Here is an 18,366-nt window from a genome sequence, read left to right on the forward strand (position 1 = left end):
TGCAGCACTCTTTATCCGCTAGCTGTGAAGGGGCGTCTATCCATCGCTGTCCTCAATTCCGCCTCTACCGCGTTGTTACAGGGATTCTGCATCTGATCTACAGGATGAATTCCAAAGACAGACTTCCCGAGAAGTGTTCGCGTGATCAAACTATCCATACGCCTGTTCCTTTAGTTTTCCACTTGTTCTGATATGAGAGTTGGAGTCTCTCCTCTAAGCCTTGATTCTCAAATAAAGGGTTGGTCGGATTGATCTATCGATCCTACACGGTCGCTGAAGGTGGTACGATGTTGCCATTTCAGAGGAAAAGCAAAATCTACATGATGAGCAAATCACAGGAGGTTCCTCACAAGATTGAGGCAAAAGGGAGGTTCTTGTCATTTCTTACCTTCCTATACTATCGATGTTGGAGGAGACTACGTGTATCAGGCCACCAGAGAGGGTCTATTGTCCGCAACCACACCCAAAGCAACAGCTTCTAGTTACTTCCATTCTCGATACACAGGGAGAGTCATCTTGTTCGAAGTCGAGTACCGTGTGATGGTTCCAGGTTCTATGAGGGATTTATGCCAGCTGATCTCCTCGCTGGTTTTTTTGTGAGCTCTAGACGGAAGATCGGCTGCACAGCATGCTACCTGCGGATGTTCTTCCGTACCTTGAGAGCTATGGAGTCAAGCTCGTGCCGTAATCTTCACAGTGACTGGAAAGATCCCGCTTTCCATTGCCATAGTGTAGCTTACCCCGCGTCGATGGGCTGTGGAACGACACGGTAAGTGGCTGGATATTATCCGTCCCCGGTAATATCCTTCCTATAGGACGCCAAGCAGTAAGGTGTATAACATGGAGCGATACTCCTCAGACATAAAGGTCAATCTATCAGATGGCTCTAATATATTCGCTTTCGGGTTGTACCGATGTAGATGCGGTATTAAAATCATCACCGATCGAGCTATCGGTCCTCTTCACAGGAGTCTGACACGAAAATGCCATGACAGACCGGGCACTATGTCAACAACAAAATAGGCGATAATAATCATCGGTCTCACTGAAGCTTAGTTGAAAACTGCCTTCTCGGTATGGCATCTGTGTGAGAAATCTATTTCCTGGACAGACCCATAAGGATAATACCCCAGATCGGCGGCGGCTAGATCTTATCTCAGCAAGCTCAGACGCTCGCCAAAGATTAGAGTGGTTTAGTGTAATTTACTGACCAATAATATTAAAGCGGCTACGCTAAACCTAAATAGGAAGGTGAAAAATTCTTTGGCGAGCGTCTGAGAACAAATGGTCGCGATTTGTTAGTAAAGCTCACCAAATTGGCCATTTTTCAAGACCTTCATCTAACTTTGAAGGTGAATAACTCCACTATTTATTAAGATATTCAATAGGAGTTAACTGCAGTGGATTTATATGCTATTTCTCTTTAAATTCATATATATATTAATAGGTTAAAGCAATTTGTTGATATAGAACTGTACTATTAAAGTTATCAGATCAGATTTTGCGAAAGCTCATCATGAACGCCTATAACCTATAAGACCTCTCAACCTTGTAAATCTAGCCATCTAGCTGATTCCGCTGATAGAGCAGACCTAGCAGATCTAGCGAAGCAGATCTAATAGACCTAGCAAAGCTAGTAGAGCTGGTAGGGTAGACCTAGCAGACCTGGTAGACCTGGTAGACCTGGCAGATCTAGCTGACCTAGCTCACCTAGCTGATCTAGTATAGAGCTGATAGAAGTGATAGAAGTAGCAGAAATAGCAGAGATTATAGGCAGAGAATAGGTAGAGGTAGCGAAGTAAGCTAATATGGCAGGGTAAAGGTGGCGAGATAAGCCAATATAGCAGGGTAGAGGTAGCGAAATAAGCCAATATGGCAGGGTAGAGATGGCGAAGTAAGCCAATATAGCAAAAATCAGATAATTTTAAACCCCCGTTTTTTAATCTATCTGCAATGTATTAGTCCTTTTTGTTAACTGCTAGGGAAAGGGGATATTAAAACCTATTATTTAAGCCCAATTTTAATCCAAATAGACGTGGTTTAGGGTATAAAGTATTAGATTGAAGATTGATGCTTGATTTTTATATGGGGGGGATAAGTTGTCCTTTATAAATCGCGACCATTTGTTCTCAGACCCTCTGCGAGGTTTTTTGCTAGACAGCTTACTATTGGTCCAGGAGTTAGTGGGTCTAATTTACCTAATCTTATTGGCTTAATTCCTCAGTGTATGCGCTAATACAGGCCGTCGCAGCAAAAAGCCCACCGGGCACCTCGCTAGAGGGTCTGAGCTTGCTGAGATAAGCTAGATCCACCTCCGCATTATCCCATCCATCGCTTCGGTACACACCCACTTCCGATAAGTCTAAACAGCATCAGAGCACCTAGCTGCGAATAGAAGACTCTCCCATCTTCCGTACCTGTAGTGGGAAGCAATAGTCTATTTACACAAAGCAGGCGGGAGCCGTAAAGCCACTGGTCGACCGAAGACTTCCAGTCTCTACCACTAATGCCAATGGAACAGCGACGCTAGTACCACAGCATAAATAGGCGTGTCGCCGCCTGGAGTTGGACAAATCTAGTACCCAGATGCTGGCAGTTGTAACGCATCCGCAGAAAATCCATCCATGATTCCTTGCAGCACTTGGAGACTCGGAAGCTGCCACCCAGTCGGGATAGTGTGGATGTCTACAGGACGTCACATCTCCGATTAGGAACTTCAGAGTATCATAGCGAACCAGCCTTTCCTCAAGAGATACAGGGTAATGGACGGAAGACGGAAAACACGGACTGCATCCCGATTTGCACGAGCAGTTGTTGTCTGATTAGCCACAGTACTTAAAGCCACACATAAATAAGTTCCTGGGGAAATCCCACTGCTCCCGCGTTTCCCGGTTTGCTGTGGGTCACACAGTACAACAGTATCCTGACTCTATTGTGCTATTATAGCCAGTGCATATCCGATCTGATTTGCAGTCTCCGCAATCTGTGTAATATTTTAACAGAATTGGGCACTAATTGTACATATATAGCTATGATATCGCATTAATAGTTCTTCACATCGTGAGCTACAGGATCATTCAACCAAGATTCGCCGTACCACCTAGTACTCCCTGGTTCTTTAGGTAATCCTACGATTGAATAGCATTGTAGATGAATGCAGATTGTAAAGTCCACGTGCTCATGGCGCATTTCTAGTAGGCTTGGCACATGATACGTCGGATGCAGAGTTGATTCTTGACAACATTTTGACCGGGACTTGCTATGGTATGCGGCAGCGAAGATCAGGGCGGGCCTGTCGGGTTTTACATGCATCATTGCATCAAGGCAGTAACGGTAAATGAATAAGAGCATTAAGTAATATGTTAGACTCTTTATCTGATAGTGCATCTCCCCCGGAATGTTTGAGTCTGCGGCATATTAGAACTTTCCTCTAAATTCTTTTCCCGATGGATGAACTTTGTCTCTACGTGCCTTCCAGGACGAAATGCGGTATTATCAAGGGGTGCTATCTTGAGAAAGCAGGGATGACAAGTTTTTCTAACTATCGAGAGTGGGCTGCTATTAAGTCTCTTCAGATATCCCTAGACCTTACCACAGCAGTACGTAACGGGGAAAGAAAATTAAAGAACCATTCTAATGAAAAACTAGGACTTTTGCCTAATACCCGTCCTATCTGCTTAGATACTGGTCCGGGAAGATGACAAAATGCGGCTATCTAAGATAATAAAAGGTTTCGCGACAGAGAGGCCAGCTCGCATGCTTAAGAGTATATCCAATGATCAATACAGGCTAATTGGAAGATGTGTTTACATTGACGACATGATGAATCGGTTCCTAGAGCCACCATATCGCTGGACTGGAGCTTTGGAACTTCGGGAAATGAGAGGGTTTATTGTCTTCGGAAAGCTTTCAGTTTCCTCAAAGCGTGGTGTAAAAGGAAACTCCATGAGGAGCCAATTTATTGATGGTGTACTGGGACCGTAGTACTCGCTAATCAAATGGCGGATAAGGTTGTTTGTAAACAACCTCTTGTGATGTCATAGCATAAGCATACTCTTAAAGGTTTTACACTGAACTCCTTTTCAAGTAATACGTTCACAGGTATAGTTTTTACTGTAAATTGTCCCTGTAAGAGATCTTTGCCTTATCCTAGTGAGATAAAAAAAACAATGACCTTTTACTCCTCCTGTGGTGCCCGGTAGGACATTCTCTCCAGTAATCCATCCATGCGGGGCAGAATCATGCCATCCGATAGTTTGTGTCAAGCATTACGACTTGATTATTCGGATCACCCGATCCGCCTTACCCGTCTACAGATATATTAAAGATGTCCTGGAAGACCAGCGATTTCCGTGTGAAAACATACCAAAGGACATCAAGTTAGTTTCTTGTCTCATTGGAACATTATGGATCCCCAAGGTAGCCTCGGTCCGTCAATTGTCATCCCTCCTTCGAGAACTCCGGCCGAAACGGCATCAGTCTATCCATCCAATATGATCTATTCAATCCGCGCTGCTCAGCGACTGGATTCACGCGGCAAGCCGACTGTCAGGGTGACAGTTCGTACGGGGAAAGGTACCAACCGCAGATCATCCCGACTTTTGTCCTATCATATGAATCTCCTTTCAATACCGTATAGCTAACAATTATGTCCTTTCTTGTCGCTTGTAGGAAAATTCGTGGCCATAGTTCCTTCTGGCGCCTCCAAGGGTGATTACGAAGCTATCGAACTTCGCGATGGTGATCCTGCATGCTACGGCGGAAACGGCGTCACCAAAGCAGTCTACAACGTGGAGCATGTGATCGGACCGGCATTGATCGAGCAGAAGTTCGATGTTCGAAGTGATCTCGCCAAGATCGACGCATTCATGAGAAAGCTTGACGGGACGAAGGACAAGAGTAATCTGGGAGCAAATGCTATCTTAGGAGTTAGCATGGCGTGTGCGAGAGCTGCGGCTGCTGCGAGGGTCTGTGATATCTCCTTCTGAATGGAGAGTTCTTTCTATTCCTTCTAACTCATGGCTATGTTTTATAGGACGAACCGTTGTATGAATTCCTACGACAGGAGACAGGTGCGACGCCCAATGGATACGTGCTTCCTGTGCCCTTTTTCAACGTTCTGAACGGCGGTGCGCATTCTGGAAATAGCATGGCGTTCCAGGAGTTTATGATCGCTCCGGTTGGGGCCCAGTCCATCACTCAAGCTGTCCAGATTGGAAGCGAGGTGTATCAAGAATTGAAAAGCGTCATTAAGAAGAAGTTTGGAAGTGCTGGTTAGTTGCACAATTCGCCATCCTCCTCAATGAGATATCATTCTGATGGTCCATTCAACTAGCAACTGGAATTGGCGACGAGGGCGGCTTTGCTCCTCCAATCCGTCACCCTACCGAGGCACTGGACCTCCTTGTGACAGCAGTCAAGAATGCTGGATACGAAGGGAAAGTGAAATTTGGCATCGATCCTGCGGCGTCTGAGTTCTTCAGGAAAGATGCCTACGACATCGGGTTCAAGAGTGACCAGGCGGAGCCTCTGGGCAGAAAAGAGCTCATCGACCTCTACCATAGGCTCCTGAAGGATTACCCGATAGTTCTCCTGGAAGACCCTTTCGCGCAAGACGATTGGGACAGTTGGAAGGAATTCAACAAGACATGTCCAGTTGAACTTGTTGGCGATGACCTGCTGGCAACGAACATCGAGCGTCTTGCTCTAGCAAAGGAGCACCAGGCGTGCAATTCGATGTTATTGAAAATTAACCAAATCGGAACCATCAGTGAGGCAATTGCTGCGTGAGTACCATGCTCCTACTGCTTTCCTTCTCCTTCGACTAACTCGAAGACCTACACAGCGCTCAAAAGGCATACAGCTATGGATGGCGCGTTTTCGTCTCCCATCGCTCTGGCGAGACGACCGATGACTTTATCGCCGATCTTGCCGTTGGTGTCGGAGCCGGACATCTCAAGTCTGGCAGTCCCTGCAGAGGCGAACGCGTCGTTAAGTATAACCGCCTCATGGACATAGAGGACCAGATCATCTCCAAGAGAGGCGGCCACGTATATGCAGGAGAGAAGTTGAGTGCGTGATGAGCTGAGGTTCAGCTTAATGACGAACACAATGTGCCATTTATATCGGAAGTATCATGGTCGATATAGGGATAAAAGAATGACTCTACTCTGGTAATATGTTTAGTAACAGATAATTAAAAGCCATCCAAACTACCTAATTCACGGTATCATACATGTGATCAATGAAATCACTCAATGCCTCGCTTGTAATTACTAGTAACTGTTGATGACAGTAGTAGTATCCTTTAGCTCTGAGAAGTATCCGATAGGTCGATCCGTCAACGCCACTGTTGATGATCATACGATTTCTACCTTAGAGCATCAGGGATTTCCCACCGATCATGAGCTTCGGGACCGAATCATCCACAGATCGACACGCGGAGAGGCCGGCGTCGTCTTGCGCAAGCGATGCAATGATCTAATCATATCATGTCGTCACTAAATAATCTGACCCCCAGAAAAATAAATACAGAAAGGGCTGGCATTTCTTATCATTATCAGATAATATACGGACAAACCAAACGAGATCGAGACGAAAAAAAGAAACATCCATACTTAAACCTTCTCCACCTAAGTATCGATCCCAGCAAATGGGGTTCACTGAAACACAAAACAAAGCAACAAATATCCTCGGCTATCTGTGGTATCTCGAAACATACGCATTTGTCAAAGCACCCCTCACAATAAGCATTCACCACCACCACCACCACAATCATACCCACGAAGACAAACAAGAACATCATACCACCACCAACATGTGTCACTTCTCAACATTGCGCAAGATCTTCAGCACCAAAAAGAAGAAGAAGAGCGATGGCACAAATGACGACGATGTCCATGATAGTCACTCTGACCATCCCCAGAAGGGGCTCGAAAGAGATAATAATAATACTCCCCAACAGGATGAAGAATCATCAGGGCTAGACGACCCAAATGCAGCTCTGACAGAAGTCTCTTCTCCAGAACCAGTACAGGATCGAGGTGATGGGAGGCTCAGCCGACGTCGGTCCCTGGAGGATCAATATGAGGCTAATAAAGAGAATGCTCGACACCATCAGGACGGGGAAGATACGGATCCGTTCGGGAATCTGAGCGAGGTTGCTTCTCCAGAGCCGGTGCAGGATCGGGATGAGGATGGTACACTCAGCCGACATGCCTCCTTGGAGGATCGGCTTGAGAGTCTGCGAAGGAGGGAGTCGAGATCGTCCACTTCGAGGTGATGAGAGATTTTGTGGTTGCTTTTCTTTCCTGGTTGTATGGGTCCTTGGATGTATATGGCTGTTTATATTCTACTGTAAATACTTTCGTGCTTTCTTGTGGGACATGGTTTTTATGATGACTGTCCCTTTGTTAGCTTGAGCAGGTTCGGGCAATATTCTACTACCACTACGATATCCGATTTAGTTAGGAACACTCTCAAAATATGTAGATTTACAATTCCACTGTAAAAGGGTTTTAGAAGCACCCATTTGGTCTTTCAATATAATAATGTACAGTACAAGCCCCATTGAATCGACCCGCGCGACAACAATGAAACTACCCCCCCGCAACAAATAGAATCACATATATACCACAACAAAGGCTCATTCATCAATCACCGAGTCCAGATGGCGCAGTTGTACAAAGCTAGTGCGACTCCCAGCATATTAAATTAATTCAGGAACCCTCATCGTCATGGCGAGGAATAATCCCCAATGGAAACCTCACGAATGTCGTATCTGGCAGCATCAACCCAGATCCACCTGCATAGAACGCCAAAGCTGCACATATAACCGTGAAGGCCCCCCCGGTCTTATTTACTCTCACACTAGCGGCAGGATGCTCCGTCTCGATAAAAGAGGCGATCGAGAGGAACAGGAATGCCAGAACAAGGAAGAAGAACACCGCGAGAATAGTCAAGTTGGTCTTCAATGCCGCGATAAAAAACAGAAACGACACCGCGCACCAGATGATCAGGTACACGCCGATAGCGAAGGAGTATGCTCTCATGTCATTGTTGTATGCGGCCTTGACGTCGAGGTATGGGATTAAAAACATCGCATAACTGAGCCAGAAGGCGCCATAGCAGCAGTGAACTGTCGTACCGAACGTGTTGCCCACGCGCCATTCCATAATTCCAGCTATGAACTGGGCTGTTCCGCCCATGAAGATGGCAAGGCCGAGTATAGCCTGGTTTGGTCCAACGTTTCCTTGAGGGTTTTCGTTTGGTAATCTGGCAGAGTGGGTTCATGTCAGTTTGCGAGCATGAAGTAAGTACTAGTACCATAGAGGACTGCTTGTCCTCGAAAAGAACTCACCCTACACCACACTCATAGAGACCAAGTACGAGACTGGTGACAGCGAAACCAAGCAGGCCTAGAGGACCAGGGTTTGCAAGTTTCTGATACGGGGGAAATGGGACTTGCGAAACCGTAGCCTGATGGGTGGACGGCATTGGGACGTTGGATACTGTCTGAGGGAATCGTGAGACCCTTCCATGTCCCCCAGGGTTTGTTTCCTTTCCATTTCCATTGAAGTGGCCTCCGTCTGAATTCTGCAATGACATGGTGGGAATTGCGCAGTACGGGAACTATCTCTTCTGTTTCGTCACGAATAAGGGGGGGGCACAGATATCACGCAGTGGAAGAGGTCTGGGATCGCACATCTTCTGCTCCCTGAGAGCACCAGGGAACATACGTGCTATATAAGCAAGTACCTCTAAGCAGGGAATGCTATCATCGCTCCCATTTCCGTACGCCCACATACTACCTCTACGATCTCTGTCCGGGGGCCATGGGGAAGGAATCTGGGAACATGCGGGGTGGTAGAGTCTGGTCCCCCACCTCCGCAACGTTTCGATGATGCTATATAGTTCCGTTCTAGTAGGTCGTAGATGGAACTTATATTTCTAGTCTTTCTGGGGACGAATCACATGGGCTTCCTCACGAGCGGTCATATCCTTGGGAAAGCCTTGGAACGTTCCCTAAAGCTGGTAATCACTTAATCCGTCTTTTTATCTGGAAAACAATCGAATTGGATGAACGGTTCCTGTTTCTGATAGGTCTGCAGGGTGCAGCGTCAGCTTATCGGAAATGACGGAAGATCTCCAATGACTTATTAGGTCCGGGGGGGGGGGGGGGGATTCTGGGGTTTAGTACTGATGTGATTGAACGCATACAAAGACTCTATCTTCATCTAGGCATCTTAAACATCTATGGACTAACCAGCTGCTGAGAACTATTTTTCGCAAGTGAATTCTACTCCATAGAAGAGAATTGTCAAAGGAACCATCCTACATGAACACGACCCTCTGTCTATATACTATCCTCCATTACGTATCATCCCAGCCATCTCCGCTCAAACGAAGAAGAAAACGACATCCTTCGCTCTCGCGTCATCTTATCCGAGTCGACCGCTCTCGGCTCCATCCGCATCTAATAAGATTGCATGAGTTTCTCCACCGGGTACTGGTGTCGCCACGCAGCGGGAACGCCAGCCGAAGTGGACATCTTCATTCTGTATTACAGTATCAGGTATGGGGATCTACATCGTGATTGACGTTTCTGCGGGTTTCGATCTACCCCGCATCGACCTTGCAGGATCTTAATCTTATATGTCTGGGGATGGCGCATGGTAAGGCTATCTAGTCTGGAGTATGGAGTGATATCAAGTAAGAGGAAATCTGTAACCTCTTTTCGTTTGACAACCTTCAGTGATATACTACCATACGAACCCCGAGTGGTCGTCCCATCTCAATAATACATAACAGCTCGTCTGTTGGTGCTAGATAGTCGAATAGACGATATATACGGAGTAATAACGCTACTAATAAACGATTAATGCAACAAATCTCCTACTAATCGTGCACTATTATTCCCAAAGCGTCCATCTAGTCTGACAAGAGCTCCCATATTTTCCGGCTTTTCCGGTTGGACTCGAGTCCCAGAAATGGAGCAGGTGTAAAATATTCAGCATATCAGTTGATCGCCACAGAGCTCTCGCGAGACATGGCAGCTTCCTTGGGTATGTCATTTACTGCTACCGTCGTTAGGATTCTGACGTGAACAAGATAATTTCTTTCCATGGTTCGCTCCCAAGAGCGGGATACAGAGATAAAAGCTTATTCTTGATCCCGCTCCAGATAAATCATCATTTCATTCAAGAATTCTTTCAATGTGAGATTCAAACATAAGTGCACGGATAAATAGTCTGAAAAGAGCATAGATTATATGTATAGTCCTATGTTTCTGCATGATTCCTCGAAGACATAAATTTTCTCATAAGCAATGCAGATTGGTTCTCTATGCATGAATAATAACGATATAAATAAAAAAAAAAACAACTGAACTCCGAAATAAACAAATAATCTCCGCTCCTTTGAATGGTCCCTCTTTCCCGGTTATATTTTATATCCACAGAAAGTGATGGATGGTGATGCCTATTGGTTCAGAAATTTACTCTTACTCCATTTCGATGGTAGCAGGGGGCTTCTGAGAGTAATCGTACGCAACTCTGCAAACGCCGTGCACTTCGTTAATGATGCGCGTCGAGGCCTTGGTGAGGAACTCGTGGCTGAAGGGGTAAGGAATGGCAGTCATGAAATCGGTCGTGCACACGGCGCGCAGGATGACAATGTGGCCGTACACACGCTTGTCGCCCATGACACCGACGGCCTTCGACAGGTCCAGAGCGGCATAGGCCTGGGCGATCTCGTCGTAGAGACCAGCCTCGCGGATCATCGAGATGAAGATGTGGTCGGCCTCACGGGCCATGCGGACCTTCTCCTTGGTCACTTCGCCAAGCACGCGAATGGCGAGGCCGGGACCGGGGAAGGGGTGTCTGCCAACAAGCTCAGGAGAGATACCGAGCTGTCTGCCCAGTTCTCGGACCTCGTCCTTGAACAGCTCGCGCAGAGGCTCAATCAGCTTGAGACCCTGGCCCTCTGTCATCCGCTTGGGCAGACCACCGACGTTGTGGTGCGTTTTGATGCTGGTACGAATCAGCAACTATCTCTCAACCAAACAAATGCAGTTACACTCACGTCGCACTAGGACCCTTGAAGCTCAGACTTTCAATAACATCAGGGTAGAGAGTTCCCTGCAAGAACCACTGGATCTTTCCAGAGTTCTGCGCCTCGAGCTTCTTGACCTCCTCCTCAAAGACATCGATGAACTTTCCACCGATGAACTTCCTCTTGGCCTCGGGGTCTTCAACACCCTTCAGGCCCTCCAGGAACTGGTCACCGGCATCGGCCACCACGAGGTTGATACCGAGCTCTTCACTCAGAGTCTTCTTGACCTGCTCGCACTCGTTCAGACGCATGCATCCATTGTCGACCAGCACAGCATGGAAGCGATCGCCAATAGCCTCCTTCATCAGCTTAGCAGCAACAGTAGAGTCAACACCACCGCTAACGGCACCGAGGACCTGACCCTCAGGACCAACCAGGCTGCGGATCTTGTTGATCTCCTGACCGATAAACTCAGCCATAGTCCAATTCTGCCTGGCGCCGCAGATGCCAACCGCGAAGTTCTTGAGCAGCTGAGTACCGTGCGTGGTGTGGGTGACCTCGGGGTGGAACTGCACACCGTACACGGGCTTGGTGTCATGGACAATGGCAGCGAACTCGGAGTTCTGCGTGGTACCAACGACGTGGAATCCCTCGGGCAGCTTAGACAGCTTGTCACCGTGGGACATCCACACGGTCATATCACCAGCAATACCTTCGAACAGGGGGTCGACCTTGGCACCGAATCTGGTGGCCTTCAGGTCAGCATGGCCATATTCTCTCTTGACACCAGCGACGACGTTGGTCTTGTCCAATCGGTAGGCGATCTCCTGCAGTCCGTAGCAGATTCCCAGGATGGGGACACCGAGTTCGAAGAAAGCCGGGTCGACGTGCGGGGCGTTCTCCTCGTAGACGGAGTACGGGCCGCCAGACAGGATGATACCAGATGGCTTCCATCCCAGATCGGCCAGCTTTTGGGTGCAGGGCAGCATTTCAGAGTAGACATTGATCTCACGGAGCCTTCTGGTCAGAAGGTGAGTACTATGAAAGATCAGTGAGTCAGAGCATGTCACGAAGGAGTCGTATGAAGTCCAGCCAGCCGCATTTGAAGTAAATCGCATAAATAAATCACCCAGATAGGATAGCAAAATCACCCAGAGAGGAAACATACTACTGCGACCCAAAATCCAGCGTCAAGATCGTATCGAAAGTCTCGTGAGGCGCGGCCTCAGCATTGTTAGTAGCAGCAGCCATGACGAAGGGAGTTATGACCGGGAAAGATAAACCGTCACTTTCTTTTTTTTCAAAATTGGGAAAACGAAATCGTACTCTGACGAACGAGTGCGGAACTCAAGTCTCGGTATCTAATCTAGACTGCAAGACCAGCCAGCCTCAGGACGTCAAAAGAACGAATTTCACGACGGATATCTTCTTCCCCCGCAATTCTCAAAGGAAAGATTTTCCTGCCAAAAATTATCGGGAGCGGGACGCTTTTCTGCCGCTTCGCTAGGCTCCTTTGGGCAGTGCCCCTCATCAGGTTGCTTCACCGCCCACATGATCGTCTGTCCGCTTTCGGAGTATCGCGTAAGCAGTGATGATTGGCTGGATTTATCTAGTTGTAGATCTGAATCATGCTATCTTGAGCCGACAATGCTCGTGATATACAGGGATAGGAAGTACATCTGACTCGAGTCCCTGATACTATATTTATCTTGTATTCCATCATATACTCCACATAACCAGAACAAGTTCATCAAACAATAAATAATCATCTACAAATAACCACAGCCACGCGAATGCAAACGACGCCGCTAAAGACAAGACCAGATTAAAACGCAAAAGCAAACTCAGAGAAGCAATGCAATGCATATTTCCAAATCAGCCCATCAAATATCCATTCCAAGCTGCCCACTCACTCAGCTATCCATCCCATCCACCCAGAAAGAATAATCATATCGCTCGCGCAACACATGCTGTTCCTCGCCTGCGGAAGGAAGAAAGAAACAAGCAACGGGTCCAAGGGAAAGATGGCTGCCCGATTCTTCTGTCATCAGAGCGCTGAATGCAGGGTCCTTGTACATTGCTTCATCGTAGATCTGATGAGGGGGCGGAATTGCAGTCGTAGGTCGTCTGGGGCTGGTCGGGTCAGCCAGGGGGGACGACGCTGATGTAGACGACGACGACGACGAAAGGTGGAAATGACTAATCGGACGTAGGACGATAGACACCACCCAAGACGCTGTTGCAGCCGCGAGAGCAAGAGAGACAACGGTTAGCGGAAATGTTTTTGTCAAAACTTGAGGAACGGGAAGTTTAAGGCGGGTTGTTGCTGCTGACGACGGGGGCATGGCAGCGCGAGCAGGCAGTCGACGGGGACGTGGGTAGGAACGGTGACGGCGAAGAGCAGTAGTTTGTGATAGAGGAGCGAGAAAGGGAAAAGGCGATGGATATGGATATGGATATGCCATGGTGGTCATGGTTCGTCTCTGGGCATTCTGCCTCATCCGCATCGCTAGAGCTGCCATGGGAGATGGCGATTGCGTTCTTGAGATAGGAACTCTGACGGGCTCCAAGATCGGTCTCGTATGTGGTTGGAGATTCATCTTGCTTTCCTCCCTCGCTGCCGCTGCCGTTGCCATCATCATCGTCGCCCACGCCCGCATCTGCCGCCAGCTAGACCCTTCGATTTCGGTTGTCAAACTGAAAACGAATGTTCATCCGTGATCATTTGCAGAAAACCAAACAATAGATGGGTAAAACTTTGCCTTTTGTGAAGACAAGAAATCGTCAAAAGAAAAAGAAAAAACAAGGCCTACTTACATCCTATTATAAAGCCATGAGAAGAAACCCGGCCTCTCATCCGGGGCTCGTTTCGCCCATCCACCCTCGACATTGTAGTGTTTCGCGTCCTGAAGACCCGCGAACATGCCACGACCACCTGTGGGATGCTACATGCCAACAACACCATATTAGTTTCAGATACGTATCAAATCAACATTGGTACGAGCGAGAACATACTCTATAGGTCTTGGACTGATCCTTCACCCAGAGATCAGCTCCAAACTCATTCTGTCGTTTCGCAGACTTTGCTGCGGTTTGTGCCGTCCGGGATGCCATGTGTGCCGGTTGTTTCAAGTCGATCTCCGACTTGTGTGTGTGTATGTGTGTGAGGTAATATCTTCTTTATAGAGAGATGAGGTAGTTGTATACACCCGATAGTGAACTAACTTGATGATGATAATCAAATAGACAATTGTCTCTGATGAATAGGTACCAGAAGGAAAAGAACATCATGGGGTATATATATACTATATACTCATTCATCCGTATATACGGTCCATACATACATTCAGTCAATCTGGCATGACATGGATAGGCAGAACACATGGCCAGAGCTCGACCACACCACCGGGTGATGCATGAAGCCGAGATACAACATGACGATAGACAGGCACGATCAGGCACCGCAGAGCGGTATACTCCGTACTACGTAGATAGTTAGTAGAAGTCTTCAACCGCAGACATGTCAGGTCAGTGAACAAGAACAAGAAGAGGCTCAATACGTACCATACCATAGTCTCCTGACTCGGATGGTCGAATCACAATGGCCCCGATTATTGTTCAGTCGGTGGAGGAAGAGGAAAGCGAACCAATAATCCATCTTCCCCAAATCATCCAACGAACAAAATACGGGGGAAACCAACCCATCAGAAAAGACGGAATAGAGCTGGGCTGAGCTTCGCGTAGGGAAAAACCGGGAGAGTAGCGCAGAGAAGTCAACTAAGAACCGAAGTGGTCTGATCGACGCCTCAGGGCTGGGAAGCCGAAATCCAATCAATCAACTAGTTCAATTTTTCTAATTATTGATTCTCGGCTTGCCGGTCGAACAACGACGATCCGAAAAGGTCCCTGCGTTCGGGTGTCCCCCGCATGTCACTCAGAAGGAGAATTAACTACCTAATGGATCCTGTTAAGTTACATATTATTAATAGATGGAGTATTATTAACTACATAGTAACTATCTCAAATGTCGAATAATCACAATCATATCTCATGGAAAGGAAATTATATAGACAAGCAGAAAAAATAGAACAGGAATAAGACCGAGACGCCATCGACGGAGCTTGATCTCTCTTTCCCGGCCAAAAAGTTGAAATGGTAACGCCACTCTGGCACGTCAGAATCGTCCTCGCGTCAGGCTGACTTTGTCCTTAATCGATCATGAGAGTCATGACATCCAATTGACATTGACTACCTCGGTATTATTATGTAGTTACTGGCAGATATGGAGCCTAGCGCCCGCTTCGGAGGCTGCCGATGACCGCTTCGCTCACTCATGACTGACAAGTTCAAATGGAACGGGATAGCCAAGTTAGTAGTGAGATGGGAGTTCGTCTGCCCACGACATGAACATAACACACTCTTTGTACGTGTTCTTACTTCGGAGCCGGATTACATTCGCATGTTATCACTCATTTAAGAAATCATTCATATGTACTCACTCAGCTAGGTAGTTATATCAGTAATAGTGTCTCGGGAGGAACGGAACGGACCAATGTCCCGTCCTGCTGTATGCTTATGCTTGCGGGTAAAATCAACCGTGCTAGTTAGTTACTGTGTCAATATCAATAATAACTAAGCTGGAAAATGACTCCGCTGATTCGATAAAATGTATTATTATTCCCTTCTGTTTCGCTGGAAGCTTCCCAGTTTCGTAGGTATGCTTTTCCGTATCTGGCAGATCCTTCCGACGCGGGGTTCGACGTCTGTATGGATGATGATGATGGATTGAGAATATCCAAAACATCAGATTGGAATCTGATTCTTGTTGGGGAGGAGATATGGTTTACGAACGTAATTTGGGAAGGATGTCATATTCCCAAGGCTGAAATCATGTCTGTTTGCGTGTCACGACAAGCATTCATTCAACTGGATATCCAAAAAGAAAATGCAATGAAATTTTCTAGTTCCATACGACGGCGGAACAGAAAAGACCGATGGCTTTGAAATCTACGCTAGAGATCTCGATCATAACTCAAAAAAAAAAAAAAAAAGAATTGTATAGTATACATGCCCAAACTCATGCACTCGCTTTCCCAGAACTAGAACCAAAACCCAGCCAAGACTTTACTCCCAGGAGGTGATCTTCATGGATCCCTTCTCTGCCAGGTTCTGGTGCATCTTGAAGGCCTGGAAGAGCATGTGGGGCTCGTGACCCATACCCTTCTTCAAGCACTCGAACTCGGCCCGGTCGAAGTAGTCGGTCAGGATGGGCTGGTAGTCGGGGTGGGCGCACTTCTTGATGATGACGCGGGCACGCTCACGAGGAGAAAGACCACGGACATCAGCCAGACCCTATATCGGTAGTTAGCATGCGGGAATTCGATTTCGCCATTGATGAGAAAATGAGATTGATTTACCTGCTCAGTGACGATAACATCGAGGTCGTGCTCAGTCTGGTCAACGTGGGTAGCCATGGGGACGATGCAGGAGACACCAGTGGGGTCGGTCTTGCTGGGTCTCACGGAGGGAGTGTGCATGATACTGTACTTGGAGTTACGGAGGAAGTCGGCGGAACCACCGAGACCGTTCAGCATACGCGAACCCATGACACAGGTGCTGTTGGCGTGGGCATAGATGTCGACCTCGACGGGAGTGTTCATACCGATGACACCCAGACGACGGATGATCTCAGGCGAGTTGGAGACCTGCTGGGATCGGAGGAGCAGCTTGCCGGCGTAGCGCTCCCAGTTGTCGTAGAAACGCTTGAATCCGTCGGGGGAGAAACGGATGGAGGTGGCCGTGGCGAAGTCCAGGTTGCCGCTGTCGAAGAGGTCCAGGAAAGAGTCCTGGAGCACCTCAGTCCAGACCTTCAGGTTGCTGAAGTTGGCACCGCCCTTGCTCAGACCGCCAATGACGGCGTTGGCAATGTTACCAATGCCGGACTGGATGGGCAGCAGGTTCTTGGGCAGACGGCCGTGCTGGACCTCGTGCTGCAGGAACTCGATCAGGTTGCTGGCAATACCCTGGGAGACCTCGTCCTCGGGAGCGACGGGAGAGGTCATGTCGGGGTAGTCGGACTCGACAATGGCGACGACCTTCTCGGGGTCGACGGGGATGTAGGGGGTACCGATACGGTCCTCCGGAGCCATGATCAAGTAGGGCTTGCGGCCGGGGGGGAGATCCGACATGGTGATGTCGTGCAGACCCTCGAACGACGGGCTGGCCGTGTTCACCTCGATAATGACCTTTTCGGCCATCTGGATGAGCTCGGGAGAGGCACCCACGGACGCTCCGGGAACGATACCACCATCGGCGGTAATGGCAGAAGCCTCAATGATGGCCACATCGAGCTTGTTGCCAGGCTTGTCCTTGGTGTACCAGCCCTGTTATCATTGCTTGTTAGCCACTCGATCTTGACCTCAGTGGCTCTCTCTTCTGCTCTGCTCTGTCGGGTTGATTACTTACATAGACCAGGTCCGAGGGGAACATGCTCAGATGCTTGTCGAAGAACTTGATGTTACCGTTGTTGATACCGCGGGCAATCTCCTTGCCGACCTGGTGAGGGCTACGGCGCTCAATCATGTTGAGCTTGGCCCATCGGTTCTCAGTCTCCGCGCCGGAGGAGGCACCGACGAAGAGGTTGTACTTGAGCTGACCCTGGAGGTTGTTCTTCTCGACATGGTCGGCGAGAGCAGTGGGAACCTTCCTGAAAGCGCGCAAGAAAATTGCCTGTTAGCTTCCGTTGCGCCGCGCGAGCTGCCCTGCGTACATATACAATGATATATCATATAGTATATAGGTATATGTATCGATGGGATGAGAAGGTGGTCATCACTCACTTGGGATATCCCACACCCGTGAAACCGGACCAGCCGATATAGGTGCCATTGGGGAAGAGGTCGATGAGGTCCTCGGGCTTGGCCAGCTTGTTCAGGAACGAAGCCCGCTGGACACGGCTCTTCAGAAGGGCGGAAGCAGCCATGATGGTTCACAACGACTCCACACGAGTACTGGAGGGGAGATGGTCAGAACCAGAAGAAGAAGAGAAAAGAATCAGAGGATATGGAGGAAGAGAGAGAGGCAGGACAGAGAGGGGGGCGCAAGAAAAAGGAAAAAAGGGAGCAAATCCCCACGGGCAGATTGAAAAAAAAGGTGGAGATGGCCGAACGAAGGCGGATGGGAGGGGAGCGGGAATCCGGGAGCAGCAGGTAGTTGATTTTAGTCCGTATTGGTAGATAGTAGATAATTAATTAATTACCGTATTGTATAGATTCATAAATAATTAGATTAGTCTAGAATAATAAATATTAATTA

At 48.0% G+C, this 18,366-nt stretch overlaps 7 protein-coding genes across 7 annotated transcripts; 2 read left to right on the forward strand and 5 right to left on the reverse strand.

Annotated features, from left to right (window-relative positions):
* The first annotated feature begins 4,031 nt into the window (after nucleotides 1–4,031).
* C8Q69DRAFT_453261 (enolase) lies at nucleotides 4,032–6,227 on the forward strand. Its single transcript, XM_028629611.1, has 6 exons — nucleotides 4,032–4,310; nucleotides 4,367–4,575; nucleotides 4,672–4,967; nucleotides 5,036–5,273; nucleotides 5,336–5,786; nucleotides 5,846–6,227. The coding sequence occupies exons 2-6, from the start codon at nucleotides 4,407–4,409 to the stop codon at nucleotides 6,078–6,080; spliced, it is 1,389 nt and encodes a 462-aa protein (XP_028489632.1). The 5' UTR covers nucleotides 4,032–4,310; nucleotides 4,367–4,406; the 3' UTR covers nucleotides 6,081–6,227.
* Nucleotides 6,228–6,481: 254 nt separating this feature from the next.
* Nucleotides 6,482–7,490, forward strand: C8Q69DRAFT_453266 (hypothetical protein). The gene has a single exon (XM_028629612.1). The coding sequence runs from the start codon at nucleotides 6,653–6,655 to the stop codon at nucleotides 7,280–7,282; it is 630 nt and encodes a 209-aa protein (XP_028489633.1). The 5' UTR covers nucleotides 6,482–6,652; the 3' UTR covers nucleotides 7,283–7,490.
* On the reverse strand, nucleotides 7,491–8,992 carry C8Q69DRAFT_453268 (Gpr1 family protein). Its single transcript, XM_028629613.1, has 2 exons — nucleotides 8,360–8,992; nucleotides 7,491–8,274 (listed from the first exon to the last, which is right to left on the reverse strand). The coding sequence occupies exons 1-2, from the start codon at nucleotides 8,605–8,607 to the stop codon at nucleotides 7,719–7,721; spliced, it is 804 nt and encodes a 267-aa protein (XP_028489634.1). The 5' UTR covers nucleotides 8,608–8,992; the 3' UTR covers nucleotides 7,491–7,718.
* A 1,295-nt stretch (nucleotides 8,993–10,287) lies between these two features.
* C8Q69DRAFT_44280 (hypothetical protein) lies at nucleotides 10,288–12,658 on the reverse strand. The gene is made up of 2 exons (XM_028628873.1): nucleotides 11,083–12,658; nucleotides 10,288–11,030 (listed from the first exon to the last, which is right to left on the reverse strand). Exons 1-2 carry the CDS (start codon nucleotides 12,216–12,218, stop codon nucleotides 10,502–10,504), a joined length of 1,665 nt encoding a protein of 554 aa, XP_028489635.1. The 5' UTR covers nucleotides 12,219–12,658; the 3' UTR covers nucleotides 10,288–10,501.
* Nucleotides 12,659–12,747: 89 nt separating this feature from the next.
* Nucleotides 12,748–14,310, reverse strand: C8Q69DRAFT_44287 (hypothetical protein). Its single transcript, XM_028628876.1, has 4 exons — nucleotides 14,068–14,310; nucleotides 13,870–13,997; nucleotides 13,167–13,226; nucleotides 12,748–12,953 (listed from the first exon to the last, which is right to left on the reverse strand). Exons 1-4 carry the CDS (start codon nucleotides 14,164–14,166, stop codon nucleotides 12,878–12,880), a joined length of 363 nt encoding a protein of 120 aa, XP_028489636.1. The 5' UTR covers nucleotides 14,167–14,310; the 3' UTR covers nucleotides 12,748–12,877.
* Nucleotides 14,311–14,340: 30 nt separating this feature from the next.
* C8Q69DRAFT_453277 (hypothetical protein) lies at nucleotides 14,341–15,040 on the reverse strand. Its single transcript, XM_028629614.1, has one exon. The coding sequence runs from the start codon at nucleotides 14,622–14,624 to the stop codon at nucleotides 14,403–14,405; it is 222 nt and encodes a 73-aa protein (XP_028489637.1). The 5' UTR covers nucleotides 14,625–15,040; the 3' UTR covers nucleotides 14,341–14,402.
* A 1,076-nt stretch (nucleotides 15,041–16,116) lies between these two features.
* On the reverse strand, nucleotides 16,117–18,336 carry C8Q69DRAFT_44388 (putative acetyl-CoA hydrolase Ach1). Its single transcript, XM_028628956.1, has 4 exons — nucleotides 17,892–18,336; nucleotides 17,518–17,758; nucleotides 16,470–17,435; nucleotides 16,117–16,404 (listed from the first exon to the last, which is right to left on the reverse strand). Exons 1-4 carry the CDS (start codon nucleotides 18,032–18,034, stop codon nucleotides 16,177–16,179), a joined length of 1,578 nt encoding a protein of 525 aa, XP_028489638.1. The 5' UTR covers nucleotides 18,035–18,336; the 3' UTR covers nucleotides 16,117–16,176.
* Nucleotides 18,337–18,366: the final 30 nt, after the last annotated feature.

The sequence above is a fragment of the Paecilomyces variotii genome (assembly GCF_004022145.1).
Source record: "Paecilomyces variotii strain CBS 101075 chromosome Unknown C8Q69scaffold_1, whole genome shotgun sequence".
NCBI lineage: Eukaryota > Fungi > Ascomycota > Eurotiomycetes > Eurotiales > Thermoascaceae > Paecilomyces > Paecilomyces variotii.